This window comes from Diaporthe amygdali (assembly GCF_026229845.1).
Source record: "Diaporthe amygdali strain CAA958 chromosome Unknown NODE_25_length_736740_cov_64_583793, whole genome shotgun sequence".
In the NCBI taxonomy this organism is placed as follows: Eukaryota; Fungi; Ascomycota; class Sordariomycetes; order Diaporthales; family Diaporthaceae; genus Diaporthe; species Diaporthe amygdali.
Genome location: NW_026517045.1, coordinates 112,198 through 132,570, shown reverse-complemented (window position 1 = coordinate 132,570; position 20,373 = coordinate 112,198). Strand labels below are relative to the sequence as shown.

General features: G+C 50.2%; 5 protein-coding genes across 5 annotated transcripts; 3 read left to right on the top strand and 2 right to left on the bottom strand.

The window, feature by feature from the left end:
* Positions 1-1,193: 1,193 nt before the first annotated feature.
* On the top strand, positions 1,194-7,888 carry J7T55_007881 (uncharacterized protein; the record flags this gene model as incomplete). The annotated part of the gene is made up of 4 exons (XM_053131019.1): positions 1,194-1,495; positions 1,551-1,824; positions 1,892-7,771; positions 7,832-7,888. The coding sequence occupies 4 exons, from the start codon at positions 1,194-1,196 to the stop codon at positions 7,886-7,888; spliced, it is 6,513 nt and encodes a 2,170-aa protein (XP_052990717.1).
* A 1,733-nt stretch (positions 7,889-9,621) lies between these two features.
* J7T55_007880 (uncharacterized protein) lies at positions 9,622-10,536 on the top strand (the record flags this gene model as incomplete). The annotated part of the gene is made up of 1 exon (XM_053131018.1): positions 9,622-10,536. One exon carries the CDS (start codon positions 9,622-9,624, stop codon positions 10,534-10,536), a length of 915 nt encoding a protein of 304 aa, XP_052990716.1.
* A 766-nt stretch (positions 10,537-11,302) lies between these two features.
* Positions 11,303-14,415, bottom strand: J7T55_007879 (uncharacterized protein; the record flags this gene model as incomplete). The annotated part of the gene is made up of 2 exons (XM_053131016.1): positions 11,303-11,922; positions 11,985-14,415. The coding sequence occupies 2 exons, from the start codon at positions 14,413-14,415 to the stop codon at positions 11,303-11,305; spliced, it is 3,051 nt and encodes a 1,016-aa protein (XP_052990715.1).
* Positions 14,416-15,156: 741 nt separating this feature from the next.
* J7T55_007878 (uncharacterized protein) lies at positions 15,157-17,320 on the top strand (the record flags this gene model as incomplete). Its single annotated transcript, XM_053131015.1, has 4 exons — positions 15,157-15,531; positions 15,708-15,912; positions 15,973-16,218; positions 16,485-17,320. 4 exons carry the CDS (start codon positions 15,157-15,159, stop codon positions 17,318-17,320), a joined length of 1,662 nt encoding a protein of 553 aa, XP_052990714.1.
* Positions 17,321-18,097: 777 nt separating this feature from the next.
* J7T55_007877 (uncharacterized protein) lies at positions 18,098-20,326 on the bottom strand (the record flags this gene model as incomplete). Its single annotated transcript, XM_053131014.1, has 1 exon — positions 18,098-20,326. The coding sequence occupies one exon, from the start codon at positions 20,324-20,326 to the stop codon at positions 18,098-18,100; it is 2,229 nt and encodes a 742-aa protein (XP_052990713.1).
* Between the last annotated feature and the right edge of the window lie 47 nt (positions 20,327-20,373).

The following is a 20,373-nucleotide window of genomic DNA, read 5'->3' as shown; positions in this document are numbered from 1 at the left end:
CATGACCGGTTTTGATCCGCGGTGAAGATGATTACCAGCGCCGAATTTCCTAACTCAGAGACATCCGCCCAGAGGTATCCGCCCAGTCGTTTCGTCTTTTGTTTTGAGACGACTTAAGCTTAATGGTCCATATCTCTGATAATCCTACCCTGCCAGGTCATGCTTAAATCATTTCTCCGAGGCATCTAGAGCTAGGCAGGGTGGATCTTCCCGAAAAGTTCCTTCGGCCGTTCCGTAACATCAGCGGATGGCACCCGATGCTTGGCCTGATCCAGATCCCTGTATTTGGACCTCGACAGGTTTCGGCCGAGCTGAGTACAGTAGCGTCGTTTTCGTGTCGGACACTGAATCATTGCTCAACTGCAAGAAACAGTGATAACCCTGCTGAGACTGGACAGCCCGAAGGTTGTCTTGGCAAGCATAAATAAGATGACACCGACCGAACGACCATCTAACATCTGTCAAGCAGAGTTTGAGACGACACTAGTCGGGCAAAGATTGGACGACCATCTTGAAGCTTGACTACCGTGGGGGCGACCAGTACATATTTGCTATTGAAGGCTAGCCTTGACTGGTGATGGTGCATGCCACTATCCAGATCAAATGGGACTGAAATTGATGCAGGTCTTAGTTTCTCGGCGTAAAAATGCCAGGCTGGCTCCCAGACAAGGAACTTTAGCCTATATCTAGCATCTGGCTCTGCATAGAATGATCAGTTCGTATGCCATAAGATCGCAGCATAAACGCTAGGTCTGTCAGATCGCTATAATAAATCTGGGTATTTTTGATATATATGGCGTTGGTGATCTATGGGGTATCACTGTTGCACCGTTTTCTGACACAACAATTCCACGCCCTTCATCCCAACGTTGAAACCAGTATCATGTCTACGAGGCCAATGTCAACAGGATGCCTATCGCCGTTGGTCAGGGATCCCTGAACTGCGGACGGCGACTGATCGGGAGGCTTGGTCTCACAGCCTTATCTCGAACCTGCCCATGTCCTGTCCCTTTGCACGCCTTCGAGGATCCACTCTGGCTGATCCATGTTCTGCGCTCGTGGTTGCCCAGCGAAAGCAGCAAGATGCTCATAGCATATCTATCAAGAGATATCCCTTCGTAGATGACAGGAAACCAGCAACAAGAAGGCCAAAGCAGTAGAAAGCACTATCACCCGGCGTTCCTGACATCACCATGGAACTCCCGACCCAACATCAGCATATTGTTCTCTTTGGAGACCAAACTGAGAGCGTTCTCCCCGCCATACAAACGCTTTACAAGCGGGCTCCATCATCCATATACATTCAACATTTTCTCAGAGTCTCTGCCGATGCTGCGCGTCGGAGTCTTGAGCAACTCTGTGGCGACTCAGAGAAGACCAAATTTCATTTCGACTCATTTTTGACATTGGCCGAGTCTTCTTCCCAAAAACAATGTCCAGATGTTGTTGTGCAAACACTTCTACTGTGCGTTGCACAGCTCGGGCATCTTGTGTTGTACGTGCATCCAGTTTTGAAAAGAAAACTTCACGAGCTAATCATATGGGAGCAGAAAACTCGAGGATGAGCCAGAATGTCTCCAAAACTCCATTGCCGTGGGATGGTGCACCGGTCTTCTCGCTGCCGCCGTAGCGGCTTGCTCACAATCCCTGGTCCAAGTTCTTCAGCTCTCCCCTGGAACGATCGACTTCGCAATAAGACTGGGCGTTGAGGCGTATAAGCGGGCAGAAATGATCGAGACAAGTGAAGCCAGTTGGGCAAGAGTGGTCAGTGGTCTGACAGAAAATGAAGTCAGCGATATTTTGAGGCAGTTCAACTGCAGCAATGTAAGCTTCTCGAACCTTCACAGGCCCTGAAAATCGCTTTGAATTTTACAACTGACCACACCCTTAGAACATTTCTTCGTTAAAAGCTGCATACATCAGCGCCGTGACTTCGACATCCTGCACAGTCAGCGGTCCACCATCAACTTTAAACATTCTTTTCTCTTCGTCAGCATTTTCGAATCGAGGCCGTCAGCATCCCGTCATCCCTCTTCAGATTGCAGCTCCTTTCCACGGAGATCATCTGCCCAATATCATGACACAAAACGATCCGTGTAAAAATACAAAGAGCATGGGCGTGAACCTCAGAATAAGGTCTCCTTTACTCTCTTCAAGTTCTGGAAACCCAATGCAGGGAGAAAGATTTCAAGACCTCCTCCCACAAATAATTGACGATGTTTTCATGAACAAGATTCAGGAAGGCCAGCTACTTCAAGCATGCGGGAAATCGCTCGATGGCGAGAATTCTATTCATCTGATACCAATAATAGCAGCTGGCCTGCACCGGCGCCTCGAGTCCCATCTTGGAGCAGCTCGCAGCAGATTGCACCTGAATCCTTCTCCTTCCCAGCCCCCAGCGACATATACCAAAGACGCGCAGTCATCATCTGAAGGAGTTGCAATTATCGGGATGTCCGGAAGGTTTCCGGGTGCCGAATCTCTGGACGAGTTCTGGACAGTTCTTGAACAAGGCGTTGACCTCTGTCACCAAATACCTAGCAACCGGTTCGACATCAAAGCATACAACGAGGATAGTTCCGAAATGTCATCGATATCCCCCTATGGATGTTTTATCGACCGGCCAGGCATGTTTGACGCTCGTCTGTTCAACATGTCACCTCGCGAGGCAGCTTCGACAGACCCTGGTCAAAGACTGTTGCTCATGTCAACATACGAAGCTCTCGAGATGGCCGGTTATACGCAGAGTGCAAATGAAAAAGAAAGAGACACGAGAGTTGGCACTTTCTTCGGGCAGACCGTTGATGACTGGAGGGAGTATAATGCCGCCGAAAATGTCGACATGTACTATGTCACGGGAGGCATCCGGGCGTTTAGCGCCGGTCGCGTCAACTACCACTTCAAGTGGGATGGCCCATCCTACAGCGTAGACAGCGCCTGCTCCTCAAGCCTGCTCGCCATCCAGCTTGCATGCAACTCATTGCGTTCTGGCGAGTCCAACATGGCTGTTGCAGGCGGATCCAACATCCTCACAGGCTGCAACATGTACGCCGGCCTGAGCAGAGGCAGCTTTCTCTCTAAGACAGGGCCATGCAAGACCTTCGACAGTAGTGCCGATGGGTACTGCAGAGGAGAGGGTGTCGGCGTCATTGTGCTTAAGCGACTTTCAGATGCTGTGGCCAACCGCGATCCCATCCTTGCTGTGATTAGGTCCTCAGCAACTAACCACTCAGCCAAGGCAGTGTCTATCACGCATCCGCATATTGAGACTCAGCAACGCTTATTCCGGGATGTGCTGTCTCAAGGGGGCCTCGAGCCTGCCGAGGTCGATTACGTGGAATGCCACGGCACAGGCACTCAGGCTGGGGACGGCGCTGAGTCCACTTCTGTCTACAATGCTATGTGCCAGACACCACGAGCTCGTCCCCTGGTGATCGGATCCATCAAGCCTAACATCGGCCATGGAGAGGCTGCAGCCGGCGTTTCATCTCTGATCAAAACCATCATGATGCTTCAACGAAATACATTCTTGCCACACATCGGCATCAAGAGTGAAGTGAACCCAAACCTACCTCAATTTTCGGACAAGTACAAAATCGCGACAAATTCTCCATTCCAGCGGCAATCTGGAAAGACCAGAAAAGTTATGATCAACAATTTCAGCGCCGCTGGTGGGAACACCAGCATCCTTCTGGAAGACAGGGCTCTAGTTGCCGGTGACAACGTGCTAGAGAATGTTATAGATCCGCGTACCTCACAAGTGGTCACAATATCTGCAAAAACACCGAGTTCGCTCCGAGGCAATGTGGAACGTCTCCGGGACTTTATGGTGGCATCTACGTCCCCAATCTCTTTAGCAGATGTTGCATACACGACCACTGCAAGGAGGCTCCATCATCCCCTGAGGAAAGCATATACCGTCAAATCCATAGAAGAGCTTGCAACAAAGCTCGAGGGAGACTGCACAGAATGGAGTGAGGCAAGACCAACCACTACTTCCACTCAAAAGCCACCAGCCATCGTGTTCGCCTTCCCAGGCCAGGGAAGCAGCATTGTTGGCGTCGCCGAGGTCCTCTACCACAGCTCCCCTGCATTCAGGCGCATTCTCGCCGAACTGGATTCGTTGTGTATGGCCCAAAGTCTCCCATCGATTCTTTCAACGCTCTTGGGAGAGACGTCTGCGTCGAGCCCCTCACCACTAGAGAGCCAGCTTTGTCTGGCCCTGCTCGAGGCCGGCATGGCACGACTTTGGAGGTCGTGGGGAGTTGAGCCAGGCCTCGTCATCGGCCACAGTCTGGGTGAGTATGCAGCTCTATACGCGGCGGGAGTCATCTCTGCAGCTGACCTGGCTTTCCTTGTCGGCAAGAGGGCATCTCTCATGCAGGAGATGTGCTCGCGTGGAACACACAAGATGCTATCACTACGAATGTCGGCAGAAGACGTTAAGAAGGCATTGGAGACGACCGGATTGCAGTCGCTCGAAATCACCTGCGTCAATGGACCGACCGCCACTGTCGTCGCTGGTTTGGAAGAAGAGCTGCAGCTGTTTATGAAACAGCAACAGGCGGCTGGTGTAACGGCGGTCTTTTTGGATGTCCCCTTCGCCTTCCACTCGGCACAGTTGGATCCTATCCTGGACGTATTTGAGAGGAGCACTGCCAGTGTCAATTTTGGGACGCCAAAAGTACCCGTTGCATCGAGCCGTCTGGGGTCCGTTGTGGAAGAAGACGGAATTTTCAACTCTTCCTATCTTTCACGACAAGCTAGAGAGCCAGTTCTATTCTCTCAGGCAGTCAATGCTTGCCAAACAGCACAGAAGGCGGATGAAAATACGCTGTGGCTTGAAATGGGCCCAGGGTCTACATCTCTGTCTCTCGTGAGGCAGTCTCTTGGTACAGTCGCATCCAATACACTCGCGACGCTGGATGGCAAGAAGGGTATTTGGAAGAGCATTTCATCTACACTAGCTACGCTTTACTCTAGAGGCGTTGACATCAACTGGACCAACTTCCATCGAGACTATAAGCACAACTTGTCTGTTGTCAAGCTTCCGAATTATGCTTTCGACTTGAAAAACTACTGGCTCGACTACACCAGCCGCAAAGAACGTGCAGCTGCTCCAGCGGAGACAGTTGCTTCCAAATTGGTACCACAGTTCTCATCGCCATGCTGGCAGGAAATCGAGGAAGAGAACTTCGACGTGACGGAAGCATCGGTGAAATTCATCAGCGACTTGAACCGTCCTGAACTTGCTGACATGGTCCACGGTCACGTCGTCGGTGGCATCAGCCTCTGCCCGAGTTCGGTGTACGCCTCTATGGCCTTTTCATGTGCGCTATACATCTTTCAAAGGAGAGATTCCGCTATCGGAGCAAATGAAGTGCCTCCCATGGATCTCTCAGATATGGAGATCTTCAGCCCATGCGTCGTCTCGACCGATGCCGACCAGAGACAAGTCTTGCTAGTCACAGCAACGCAGCGTTCTCTCTCCAGTCCCGTGGAACTCATCTTCAGCACTTCTTATGACGAAGAGGAGACCTACCGTCAAAATGCGCGGTGTACCGTTCGTCTCACCTCACAGGCTGCCACCTTCTCTGATGCCAACAAAAATCTGTATCTAATCCAAGACCGTGCTGAGATGCTCCGTCGCAAGGAGCCTGAGGGTGATGTGCACAAGCTGAAGAAGAAAATGGTTTATAAACTCTTCAAGACAGTTGTCGACTATTCGCCTCGTTATTTTGGGATGGAAGACCTCTTGTTGAGCTCCGATCGCCCGGAGTCGAGCGCCCGGCTCTGCTTCGATACACCTGCGGAACCGGAAAACTTTGTTCACAACCCATTTTGGATCGACACATTGGCACAGCTTGGTGGCTTCTCCTTGAATGTCAACCCGCCCTCTGGACAAGATGATGTATACATCTCCCATGGCTGGCAGAGCATGAGAATACTCCGTCGCCTGTCCGACCAAGAGAGCTACGCTTGCTACGTCTGTATGCAGCCTTCAGAGGCACAACCCGGCGTGTGGTCCGGTGATGTGTACGTCTACAGTGGCAACACGGTGGTTGCTTTGTGTATGGGGCTCAAGTTCAAGCAAATGAGACGACCACTGCTCTACAACCTGCTTGGCCATGCCTTACCTAGCAAGCTGTCTCCCTCGGCGCCACCAACTCCGCCAACTTTGTCCAGGTCACCGTCAGCGGCCCCACTGAGCCGCGTCAATACTTCTCGGTCTCTAGGCACCACACCATTCCCGACTCTTGACACACAAAAGTCGCATGTCGGGTTCGTGGATGTTCTTGGAGTCATTACGGAGGCTGCAGGGCTGGATTCCAAAGATGTTACTGATGCTGCGACAGAGTGGTCAAATCTCGGGATCGACTCGCTGCTCACTATCACAATCCTCGAGCAACTGAGGAAGCTCACCGGCATAGACTTGGCAAGCTCATTGTTCACTCAATTCCCAACAGTCGGAGATCTGAAAGTGTATTTCCAAAGCCAAATTGAGGCCAAGAGCCCGGTCGAGCCTGAACCTCGACCATGGCGTCCCCGGGATACTTCGTGCTCAAGCAGGGCACGGTCCAGATCGTTTCTTCCTGCGGCTGTGAGTAGGCTTAGGACCTCAACTTCTGTGTCCTCGAGCTCCAGGCTGTCAGAAGCTGACAGCGCAATTGACGTGGGTAGCAGGAGCAGCGGGTCCTCAGACTCCGCTGAACTTCTCATGTCGATCATCGCCAGAGAAGTCGGTGTCGGTCGGGCTGAGATCTCGCCGTGGACAAAGTTCTCCGAACTTGGTCTGGATTCGTTGCTTACCATCACGGTCTTAACAATGTTCCGGCAAGAAGGGGGCATCAACCTCCCATCATCGTTCTTCAACGAGCATCAAACGCCAAATGATGTGGATGCTACCTTAAACTTTGTTAAACAATCTCCTCTGATGTCGAATTCGTCACAAGATTTCGAATGTCGCACGGAAATTGAAAAGGAGCCAGTGACAGGGGGAACACGGTATGAATGCAAGCCAATCCTGATACAAGGCACACCAAGTCCTGACGGTCAAGCTCTGTTCCTTCTGCCAGACGGCTCAGGTTCCGCCCTGTCCTACATTAACCTGCCTCCGGTGACGACCGCATCATCTCTGCCCGTATACGCTCTCAGCTCGCCGTTTGTCTCGGATCCCGACGCCTACGACCTGGGCCTGCAAGAAGTCGCAACGATCATGCTCCGTACCGTTCGCAACCTACAGCCCTCGGGGCCCTACATGATAGCAGGATGGTCTATGGGTGGGATTCTGGCCTATGAGGCGGTACGGCAGCTTTTGGCCGCGGGAGAGACCGTGGAAATGCTCGGGCTGATCGACAGTCCTTGCCCACGGACCCTCCCGCCACTGCCTGCACCGACGCTCGACGTCCTGGACAAAGCGGGTCTTTTCTCTGGCATCGATGGAAAGAGCAACGTCTCGGCGTTGACCAGAAGGCACTTCCTGGCCAGCGTTCGCGCGCTGGAGCACTACACCCCACAGGAGATACCAGCGTCTGCGGCATTGGGCAAAGTGGTCACCGTCTGGGCCAAAGACAGCGTGCTCGAGGGTGTTGTTGACCAGGCCAAGCGGGACGCAGTAATGAGCGGCGATGAGATTGCTGGGGAGGCCAAGGATTGGCTCCTGGGGAAGAGGAAGGACTTTGGTGCGGCGGGGTGGGACAAGCTTACACATCGGGCCGTGGTGGCCAAGTGCATCCCCGGGAATCACTTCTCAATCATGTCACCTCCACTGGTAAGCAAACCTTCCGAATTATATCAAAGGATATGGCTCGACTAACGGCTTCGATTGTAGGTGAATGATGTCCAGTCTGCTTTAACTGATATGCTGTTGCAACTTGGCCACGATTGATCAGGCCGGGACGATCATCCCTGGATCGCATGCATGTTACTTGTCTGCATTCATCAGAATTCAAATCCAGTGACAGGTACACCCTACGCAGGGAATTTGGGTTCAACCGGAACAAAAGTGGAGCGTTCAGAGATATATCTATGGCATTGTCGCTCGATGAGGCAATGAGTCCGTAGGCGTTTTGGGAGACACAAATATACCCAAGGCTATGGGGCTGGCTCCCCAATAAGCAGAATTGATTTTCTCAGCGGTTAAGAGCGAGTATAGAAAATAGAATTGTATCAGATATGACTAGGACGATTTTGAGTTTCCAGGGCGTTGTGCAGATATCGACTCTTCTGCGTTGCTCAGCATTGACGGCCTTTCAAGGTGATCAATATTTCACTTGCTGTCGCGCTCGCCATTATTTTTGCAGCCATTAGATCAGACCAGATTTGAAGAACAAAAAAAAACTCCTGGCTTCATGACTGTTGAAATATGCTGTGAGCTCAATTTGATCCAAACATGACGGTTGTTCTTCAATTCATGGCAAGGTTTACCTGAACATCGCTCAGGGCATCCTCCCAGGCCGCAAACGTTGCCAAGTCTTCCTTCACATGCGACTCAGACAGCATGCATGGTCAAGACCTCCGAATTAAAAGGGCACAGGGAAACTCGTCTATCGAAGTAAAGTCTCGTCGGACGACCACCTTTATCGAGCCGCGGGTGATTTCTCATTTTCACCAAGGGTTATAGTTACTCCTTTCTATTACCGTGGAGGGTGGAGAAGGAGAGTAACCGTTCATGGCGTGATATGCCGTGCCATTCTTCTCCTGCGGATTGGGAACAGCTAGTGTAGTCTGTTTGGCACATCTTGAGTCACACTATCAGAGACCTTGCAGCTGCACTCAAGTGGTCGATGAAGCAGCTAAGGGAAACTGTCTCCACATATCCTGAGCTTATGAGGAAGGTGGGATTTAGACACTTACATTTTCCTAAATAGGCCCGGGTATGCCAGGCTGCGCGGGTAGTTCTGGAGGGTTGGTTGCCAAACCAGGCTGGGCGGCCGAGGTATTTAAGTAACTTTTCTAGCGCGTTTCTAAGAGAGGACGGTTCCGGAGATTACAAGGCTGGATTCTACCTCAGTGACGTCGATCCGATATGGCTGCAGCACTCATGCAGCTTCAATAAACTGCTCAAGCGATGATCGCGCCATGAAAGGCCGATGTGTTGTTGAATCAACCAGCCGCCGTCTGACATGTGTAGAGATGCAGCCGTGGGCCCATGCCAGTCACGTCGAGTCCGATCTTATCAATGGCCTGAAACAGAACTGGTTATCTCGGACGAGGGTAGATCCAGGTCGTGCCAACGAATGCTGTTATGCAAGTCCTGCCAAGGTATGCTAGATGGCGAAGTTTATCTCAAGATAGCGAGATCATTGTTGCCAATGGCACCAGTATTCTGCTCGAAGCACTTTTTACTAAGAGCTGACATAACTTTCAAGACCCAAGTCCAAGGTTGAGACCTCGTCAAAAGATGCATGTGCTTTGAAAGGTACCGTGGAGTTTATTTCAGGGACGGCGAAGCGTGGATATAAGTACAGCATCGCGCCACTTTTGATAACGAGGGTTGGAGCTTCCTAGATGGCTTTCCTTGAAGCGTCACCAGAAACTTCAATCAATTTTGCTCAGTCTTCTTTCCATTCAATTACCACAGTCCAAAGGAGGACTACGACAATTCATTGTCCCAACATCATGGGTTCACTAGGGAAGACCACGGGGGCCTTCTCGGAAGCGAGGTTCATCGGAGATGTAGAGAAGATGTGCCTCGCTGTCGGAGCTCCCTTCTCAGAGTCGACTACCCGGAAGGTCCTCGAGACATACCCTAGTAGTTTCCTCAGAGGAGCCATCAACTGGCGAACTACAAATCGTCGAGGCGATGCACTCAATTACAGGTTCTACGAGCGCAAGAACATCGACACCATCACCCCAGCGATCGAGGCCGGGCTCCTAGACCCAACGCATCCCTTGCTTCCGCTACTAAAAGCTTGGGGCGACCTCTACGACGGCACAGTTGAGCAGTCCTGTGACTTTTGTGCCAAGAAGGGCCTTGTCAAGTGCTGGCTTTACTTCGGTCCCCTCAAGCCCACAGACGACATTTTGGGGGCCCCAGGCATCCCCTCAACCATTACTCGTCACAAAAACACTTTGCATAGCCTTGGATTGGATCTGATGAGACACATCGCCGTCGACTATTACGGCGGCACGGTGAACCTGTACTTCACCAAGAAGCATGCGCTGAGCCCGGAGGGAGTCAGGAGCTTTGTCGCATTGGCTAGCCCAGAGCAAGCCGCGGCGTTGGCAGAGGATGAGATCGCTCACATGACCCGGTACTTAAGCCCGGACGCGTCTGAGCTCGCAGTGACCGTCAATGTCGCTACGGGGTCTATCAAGCGCGTAGCCATCTACGTGTTCCTGGCGGAACAGGTTCAATGCATTCGGGGCTTGGGATCTAGGCTGACGACTTTCTTCGCGAACGCGCCTTGCTACGATGATGAGTCAGGAGACATCTTGTCTTGGTCGTTCGGTGGAGAGAGATATGTCAAAGGGGAGAGGAACTATTGTGGTGATACTGTTTCTTTGATGAGAGATTGGAGCTTGCCGAGGTGACACGTGACGAGGGAAGACACGAAATTAATGGTAGGGAAATTCAATTGAGAGTTGTGCACACTGCCACAAAAACTTCTTTGGTCTATCCAAGAGTGCATGATTATCTCCGCGCGAGATCGTTGTTTCCAGACTAAGTTTAGAGTTTCAATTTAAAGTCCATCTACCGTCCCACGCTAGGTCTTCCTTGCCCACGGGCATCTGAGGCATCTGGGATATAAAGCTAGGACCGCACCCACAAGAATACAAGACAAGGAATAAAAGACAAGGAATAAAGGACAAGGAACAAAAGACAAGGAATAAAAAACAAGTCTGTACTTTCTAATACCATCGTACCTAGATTTCACAAAAAGTCCTATGCAAATCTTTCTTGTTCTCATCCCTCCTGTTTCAAGAAAACACTGGCCGCCCGACTTTATATTTTTTTATATGACTTGTTGCGTCAAGGAAACGATTTTGTATTCAACTTGCATCACTTTCATTGAAGAAGAGCTACATTATGAGGAACAGTACGCAATGAAGACCGCGAGACTTGGGAGACAAGTCTCCGAGCAATCATAGTGGTTTGCAGTTGCCGAAGATAGCATCAAGTTCAACCTTCAGATTCAGTCATGACAGGTAGCCCGAACATTACAACTTCCTTCTTGCCTATTTCTTATTAATAATAGGCGGTCATCAGAAAAAGAACGACTCGAACCCATCTCTATCCGACCATGAAAAAAAAAAAACAGGGCCCAAGTTTGTAGTCTATTGGTCATCCATTCTTAGTCTACGAACTGAGGCTCTGCCTTGGTGTTTTGAATCGATCTGGAGTACGTGATCTGTTCTGAGATGGGTTTGCCCGCTCCTCTCTCTCGAGCGCAACGTGGTCGTCCGACTTCCCAGAATGAACAGCCTCCCTGAACTGGTCGTACAAAAGCGTGGTCTCGGCAACAAGCTCGAAGTGTTTTCTGCCCAGTTGCTTTTGCACCTTTACGCTCGGGTCAGCCAGTTCGTCATTGGTGTTGTCTTTATCCTCATCCACATTGTCGTAGTGAGCCAGGGAAGAGGCTATGAAGAACGCATTCCTAATTTGCCTTCCATTCCACCTGCCAAAGTTGCTTCCTGGGCCGTGTTTGTTATCACGCTTGTTGAAATGGTCTCTAGCAAACTGGATAATTTCTTGGTGTAGGACCACAATTTGTTCGCTTTTGTCCGTATTCCTCTGCTTTTCAATGTCCCTGAGACGAAGGATATGTTGCTTGAAGATGGCCACTGTCTGCTCCTCATCGAGATGGCCGTAATGAAGGTTCAAGTGCACTCTCGACTTGATGGCTTCGTCCAGAACACCTGCTCGATTAGTCGTGAGAAAGATTATCCCGTTGTAGTACTCCAAGACCCTGAGAAATGCTTGAAAAATTTCAGTATGCAGCTCAGAACTCCAAATCCAATGTAGAACTTCTCGGACTTACCCGAGACTAGAGCATTTCTTTTCAAATCATGCCTCTCCCTTTGGGTAATGAAGACGTCGGCTTCATCGAGCAGAAGGATACAGCCCCAATGATGTGCTAGTCGAAAGATATCGTGCAGGGAACGTTCTAACTTTTCGGCTGTGTACCCCAGATCCCCACAAGTGATTGGGAATAGAGGCTTTTTCCACTTGAGAGCGACTGCTTCTGCCGTCGCGGTCTTCCCAACGCCCGGAACACCATGTAGCAGAATGACGACGCCTTTTCCTTTGCCTCGAATCAAGTCTTGTGTTTCTATTTCGACATTGGTCCTCTTTTCTGTCTCGACCTTGTCGAAGTGCGACTTTACGAGCGCGAGAATTAGCCTCTTGTACTTCGGGTTGATTTCGAGCTTCTCGAAGGCTTTGTCGTTAGTTTCAAGATCTGCATTTCGTACGAAGCGGGTATCAAGTTGCAAAAATCGACGTTCGAGAACAGCGTATGCAAAAAAGCGTCTTGGGAGTAATGCCAGTATATGTCCAGATGGGGCTGCTGTGCTATCCCGACTGAATCTCACAAACAAATCCTTTTCCATAAAGGTTCTCGATTCGGTAAATTCCGTCATATCTCTTGCGAGACATTGGTCGAATTTCTCATACGTTGCAACTCCCACTTCGTCCAATTCGACCAGAGGTTGGTCCTCGCTTTCGAACAAGTAGAAGCCGGTGCGCGTTAGTTGATCACCGCCAATCCCCGGGTACGGCAGCACCCTCCAAGTCGGAAAAGCATTGAACGTCTCTTGATAGTCGACCAGTATCTCGCTTTCAATGTGCTTCGGGCCCAATAACCGACCTTCTGAAGACTCATCCGTGAGTGGTTGACCACGTGGGTTTAGTGTCTCCGTCCAGCCACTGTAGAATCCCGACCGTCGTTCAATGAGATCGACATATGTCTGACCGCCTGTTTGCGCTTGTGCCATTATCTTGTCATCTTCCAAGTATGACACTGGGTATAACATCAATTCTGTCACCCTCTTCTTGCCGCGGAATGGCAAGAAAGGGTCGAAGATTAATGACTGGGGCATGTAGGTCGTACCATCATACTCATAGAAGTGGCAAATTAAGGACCAAGGGTTTTCCAAAGTAAATCCCTGTGGCGACATTTGCAAAGACGTGTTGGTGAGGTGAGTTTCCACTACTCGTAAGATTTGCTGTGAAGGCATTCTGCGCCGAGAATTCTGGTGTTTCCACATGTCGCGAGAAACATAGACCAGATCTCCGGGTTTGAACAGGTACCACAAATCTTCGTACCGAATCGTTCGGGGTGGGGGAGACAAAGAATCCCTATACCGACGTGAATCAGGCATGATGCGACTCTCCATGAAGCCCAAGAAACACTGCAGCTCGTCAAGAGCACCCTTTTCTTCGCGCAATTTCTTCACTTTGCTTTCCCAGTCTCCGTTCTCGGTGATGCTTGAGTCCTTAGGCTCTTCAGAGCCTAAATGGTTCGTTCCAAAACCACCACCCTCTGATGCAAGTTTTTGAATCCTTGTTAGTTGCTCTTGCATGTCTTTGTACCGGAACACCAGGACCTGGAAAGGTCGGAAAAAGACCATTGGCTGACTCGTGATTTCATCATCTTCGAAACAAACGTGATTTACTAGTTCCATCACAGCTTGAGAGTTGATTCTTATGCGCCGAATCCATTTCTTAGTGCTATGATCAGGGGTTGCGTCTTCGGGCAGCGTCGCTGCCCGACTTGGCGTCCAGGATTTGATTGTACCTGCTTTCATCTTTTCAATGAGCTTTGAGAAGTCTCGGACTTCATCGTCGAGAGAATCATCTGCGATCAGGACATCGACGCAGGGTAACTTCTGATCGTCTCCCGCAGGTCGTGATTGGAATTGTTCGAAGTTGCAATACCTTAGCTCAGGTATGATTTCTCGAGATTTCCTCGCGCTTTCATCACCTACGTCCGTGCCATCTTTGGCAGCCCCAGAGTCGCCACTTCCCTTTGCGTTCCTCAATTGCCGCCTTTGCTTTCGACGTTTTTTTGCACGGGACTTGAACCTTCTCCACGAGAACCTGCTTCGACCGTCGGATTCAGAACTGCAATCGGTATACACTTCATCTGAATCGGAAAGACCAAGCAAATCATTGACTGTTGCGGCCAGCTCATCAACTCCATCACTAATTGTCCGAAGGGAGCTCAGGTGTTCACTCGGCGTCGTCCTGCACTTGGTATCCTGACTGCAAATGTCTTCTTTCGTCGCGACACGCTGGAGCGTTCCTTTGCAAGCGCTACATGTCTGCACTTCTTCGTTCTCTGAGGCAATACCTGATTCGGAGGCCGGAAGCTGCGCAGTGGTATCCAGGTCCCTGGCCTTCACGGTTTCTGCTGGATCGGAACAAGGGCTGCGTGGTGGTACTGTGTTCGAGCATTGATCCTTTCCCATTGTTGCTGTGAATCAGACCTTCTTCTGAACGTTGATAGAGTCCAAGCCGTGGATATTTGAAGTTGGCGGTTTCAGGGGTCTCTACAAAGATTCGTGGTTTTCTTGGTTGAGGAGAAGGGTGACTGGTAATTCCAAAATGAGAATCGAAGGCAAATGACTCTACAACAGATGAAAGATGTGAGATGACATTCGATCCAAATTTAATCACCATCAGGTTGAGTAACGAGATCGACGACAGCAAAGTCGCCCTATCGCAGCAATGGGTGGGGGTTTTCAACACTGCGCCAGTGGAGAATGGAATGATTTGCATCGATTATGCAGGCTCGCACACCGGCCGTGCTACACTACATTTGTCTTCAGGCCGGTATGGCCTCCAATTGGTTATGTGGCAACACCAGCATGCAGTCAGACGGACGAGAGCCAGATTTGGTGTTCGTTGCATACAAACAGGGCGGATTAGGCGACATGAATTAGGCGGACACGAGGTTGAAGGACACATAAGTGGCTATTTTCCTTTCACTTGTCTTCACCCTGCCACGGAAGATAATAAAGTGGGACATCTTGATGTAATCCGACTTTGCAGACCTGATATTTGGCCGAAAATCCCGCTCAAGTGGTGGATATACGGCAGATCAATCTGCGGTATATTTATAGACATTGATAGTAAATGAATTACGATTCGTGCTGTATGCAATCAGAACGTCAGTTGCTTTCCGGCATTGTCTTACATAGGATAAGGAAATGGAATCTTTTGATCTTGCTCCCGAAGGGCTTAGGGAGCTTATGAGAGAAGATCATGAAATTCAGATGTTTGAAAACTTCAAGGCTACATCAGCAGATGCATTGCACCCGGGTTTTCGGCATAAGGCTCTCCTTGATGATCAAAGAGCCGAATTCAGGCCCCTACCATCAAAGTTTGTGCTAATCTCTCTGGGAACGCGGACGGCGGCTAACCAATTTCCAAGCCTTCTGAATTTAAAATTATCAGAGGCATTGCGGGATACTTCTCTCATCGCCGACTTGAAGTACAAGCCACAAGGCTGTGGCTGGGAAGATGTGCTGAATTGCATTGCCGCCGTAAAAGCATCCTACGATGACAAGGGAAAGAACAATAAAGTCAGGGCTTGGACCAGAGAGGCGGGTACAACTGCAGATATTCTGGAGTCCCTTGCAAGCATGATACCTGATGAGAAAGGACTTAGTGCATTGCGTCAAGGACTGGTATTACTGTTCCAGGTAATTCGACCTCACCGATGTCTTTCACTATCGATCCCTGACTAACCGCATCTGAGGCGTGGAAACAACGAATCAAGAACAAGGATGAAATTCTTCAACAGCTTGATGACTTGCCACTATTGCTCTCAGAGGCGACTGAGAAGTGGAAACTGTACCCTCATGACAAACGGTTGCAGGGGGCAGTTGAGAACCTTTGCGGAACCGTTGTGGATTCGATGACCATATTAATTGAGGTCCTACTTCGGACACAAAGAGGTTCTTGTGAGCTCTTGTGGCTTCTTCCGTGATGATTACAACCCACTGACAAATGAGTGGTCTAAGTCATCTCCAAGAACATGCGTCGCGCACCTGCTGTGGAGTCACAACGCATAGACCACGCGACCAACATGATTGCGGAAGCTAAAAAGGTGCTCAAGATTTATATCGATAGACTCGAGAATGAGGCACTGGCAAGAATCAACGACGCATCTACTAGTACTTCGTCAGAGGTCAAAGCTATTCGACAAGCCATACATAGGCACTACGGAATCATGATGCGCGCCATCGGTGACATCGCTACTCAGCAACGTGAGTCTCAGCTTCAAGATGATGAAGGCATGAGGAACGTATTCAGGGAGTGCTTTAGGGAAATTTGGTCATCAAAAATGCAGACTGGCCTTTATCGATTTGTTGAGGAGAGTGAATACTGTCGAAGTAAGTCTCGCACTCCACCACACAACCCTAAAGATGAAAAACGAAGAGACGTGAAAAGAAAGAAAGAAAAGGATAATCAAAAAACAAAAATATTATATCTGCCTAGTCTGACCGATCCAAAATTCTGACAGAAGTTCCAGGGCTTGGCTACACCACTGATCCGGCCGCTCGGAGTCCTTTATATTTATTCGCGGCTGAGAAGCTATGTATCACCAAGAACGAATTGGCAAAACATTTAAGGGTATCTGAGATCTACTCGGTAAATGAGGATGTTGAGAGAGTGCACCGGCAAGCAACCAACGTTACGACAGAGGGGCTTGAACAGGCTCGGAAAATCTTGTCTACGGCAGAAGTCACCGACTGGTTGAGTAAAGACGAATCAAAGCTGATCTTAGTCGATGGTCATTGCAAGAACCACGGTTACGGCAAGACTAGTCCTCTCTCCGTCTTCTGTGCGTCGTCCGCCTCCGCCCTCGACGAGTCGCCATCCCTCGTCATTCTGAAATACTTCTGCAGCCACCACAGCTCTAATTCAGAAAACCTCCCTGCCGGACCATTGGGGCTCATCAAAAGCCTGCTTGGACAGCTCCTCCACAAGTCAGATGATGTCCTTCCATTGGATCTGCACCTGGACAACGAACTCTTGGACAGAGCGGACCCCGATGACGTCCCCGATCTTTGCGAGGTATTCGCCAGCATCTTCTCCCAAATAAATCCAGCCAAGATTACGATATGCATACTTGATGAGATTGCTGAGTTCGAGGGCGAGCGTGATGGATGGGGCGAGAGCATGCGCTTCATTGCATATCAGCTAAGATGGATGGTCCACAATTTTGAAGGTCCACAGATGATCAAGGTGTTGATGACAAGTGCGAATAAGTCAGCTGTGGTATCTAACATCCTCGAGCAAAACGACAAGATCTCTGTAAGAGCTGGCTTGGGCTTCCTAATCACCCGCCTGGACGATTGGCGATGAGCAGTATTGATCACTCTTTCACTTGATTTCCCGGGGGGTAGTTTCACATGATAACACCAATGAAGGTCTCAATTTTGATACAATCTGGAACGACTACGACTAGTCATGCGTTCTGAGACTGTTGCAACACTGCGTGTCCCATGGTAACACCATACCGTGTGTGAGTAGATCTTTCAGAGGAGTCATCATGAACCCCACGGGACACATAGCGCTCTCGTGAGCTCGACGGCACTGACTTGTAGCCCAAGACAGTGGCTTCGAATCGATTTTTGAAATAATCTCCAATCTGCTAGAATTTATCAAGTCCATGTAAATTGTTAATGAGGTTGAACCAGACTTTTTAGGGGCAGAATGGATTGAAGAACAAACTTAATTTAGAGCGGAAAATGGATTCAGCAAAAACCTTTCTTCTTCCAAAAACTCTGCCAACTACTTAGAATGATCTTCGTGGTTAGGGGCTCTGGCTGGTTGAAGACAATGCCCGCTCCCGCCTCCAAAAGTCCTCCCGTTAAAATTTTGACTTTATGAGACTCATTGATTGCTTGATTGATACGAGTGACTAATTCAATCCATAGACCAGTTCTTCTTACTGTCTTGTTGACCGAAGTGGCTCATTGAACTTGAAGGAAGGCGAGATTGTTCACTTTCCTTCTCTTCTAAGCAGGTATATATTTCTAAAGCTTTTGACGCCATAAGAGCCAAAAACAGCAGACGGGTTACTTCTATTGCAGACCAAAAACAGTCAACCATTCTCAGCATCTACTACCTGCGAAAGCTTCATCCAAGGATTATATCAACCGGCTGTGGTTTAAGAGCGTCCCACCTTTGCCGCACTACTCGTCCTATTCCTCTCCTGTAGGCTATATCGTCTGGGCCCCGAACAACCCACATTACGAAATAAAACTCATATTTCTCACAATCGAGAGGTTTTGGGCGTTCCTCGTAGAGTTGCTCCGGGAAAAGTGGACTCATTGCACGGAAAGTCTCGCCCTGACTCATCTCAATCAACTCGAGGCGACACCCCCAAGCACTGCCGTTCTCCTTTGTGGGCGCCTCGTGCAACTCGAGCACACCGAGCCACTCCTTGTTGTCATTACGCACGTGTATGACCAGATCTCCGTTCATTTTGTTTCCTGCCGTGGCGAAAGCTGCTCTCGTGCGCCCAGAGATTAGGGAGATCTTCTTCATTGGTGACTCGTTGCTCCCATCAGGGTTGAAGATAGGCACGGGATAGCAAAATTTCGCGTCTCCAAAAGCTTGATGCTGCCAGTAGCATCTTGGTTGAGGGTTGATGTTCGCCAGTGGCGAACCAGGCCGGATGGCTTTTCCAGCTTCCGGGTTGTCAAATCTCTTCCAGCCGGGAGGACCCGCAGCATCGACATTGTCCCGCAGATGCATCCAGTCCACAGCCGTGCCGGCTATCCGCATTCGCTCAGCACCTGTCTCCTGGACCTCATGCCACTCTACCAAAGGAACCACATTCACATTGTGCCACGGCGTTTTCCCGTGCTCATCGATAAGGATGTGATCTTGAGTTCCGATCTCCCACCTCAAATCCCACTTGCCGTTCCACCCAACCCAGCTCCAGCTGGGAAGACAGCTCTTCCCCTGGCCAACGGCGTTCCGGCGAGTCATACTATTCTCGGGACGCCAAAGCAAACAGATATGGAAAAAGAACGTCGGCAGGCCGGAGATGAAGCCCGTCGGAAGGGATTGAGACATCGCCTTGGCTTTCCCTGCATACGCGTCGATGATGTCCTCGGGGAAGGTCAAAGCTCGCTCATTGTACCCGTTGAGCCTCGTTTCGGCCAGGTCGGGCACAGTATGGGCCATGCGTGCTACTCCGTGGTCTCCCTCCTTATTATCCAGCATATCAAGAGAATCTTCTCTCCACAAGGCCTGGCTACACTCCCAGTAGACAGTGGTACCGGTGAAGGTCAGAGTGCGGAGGGAGAACATACTCTCTTGCCATGTCCATCCTCTCTGAGCCCAGCGTGAGCTGCGTGCATCAGCTGGCGCTGCTTCGCTGACCTTGCAGCTCCCCACGTCCCAGGTCGGAGGTTGAAAATTTCTTGGGAGCTCAAGGCCGGGAACCCCTTTCAGCCCGCTATCAGCATCATCCCCATCTGCCGCAATGATAGTGAGGCGAGCATTGAGATATATGCCGGCCATGTTGTTAATTTGCTGCCCCTTTGTTACATCGTCATCCTGGATGATACACAGAGCATCAACCCACAAGAATCGCTCGCCCAAGGCTTTCACAATCCGCATAGCGGCTCGAATGGTTTGTGGCACTTGCACATGCTCTCCGCTGGGATCCAGAGCCCCATCTTGCTTCAGCTCATTCACGTTGGAAAGGAGACACCGGAACATGCTGGTGCCGCCCCAAACATAGCTCAGGGCGACGTACGAGGCATCCGAATCCGCATCGACAAGGCTGTTTCGGTGGACATCCAAGAGCAGTATAGGCCTTGAAGTCTTGAGTGCCGTCAGTTTGCTCGATATGCCCGTTGTGCACCTGTGACCGTGTCGAATATCGCAGGTCTCTTTCCACGAGCGAAGTAGCGCTGGGTCAATCCAAGCTGCGTCGTAGCCTCGGCCCAGGTTTCTAGCATTCATTTGGGGCAGGCAGGTTTCGTTTGAAGGTGTGACGAGAAGCGGGCCGGATGTGAACCTCCAAACCGCCCTGGTGGTTGCTGTGGAGTATTGCAAAGTGACCTCAGATTGTAAGCCTTTTCCTCTGCTCAGTTTGACCTCAACCTGTTTGTCTTGACCAGCCCATGCTTGTGGTCGGAGGCTCCGTATCAGGGCGCTGTGTTGCTTGCAATTGATGTTGGAATCGTCGAGCAACTTTCCGAGATCTAAGCTACCACTTTCCGGATTTTGAATGAAGCTGATGATGTCGTTGCATATCTGACACCGAAGAGAAGGCATAGCCATGGGCTCAGTGCAAGTGGGTGCTGGATCGCAGGTTTCGGTTCCGGGATCCATACTTGACAAAAGCATTTTCCGTCTGTGTTGAGAAAGATCTGTAAATTCGCGGAAACTAGCTA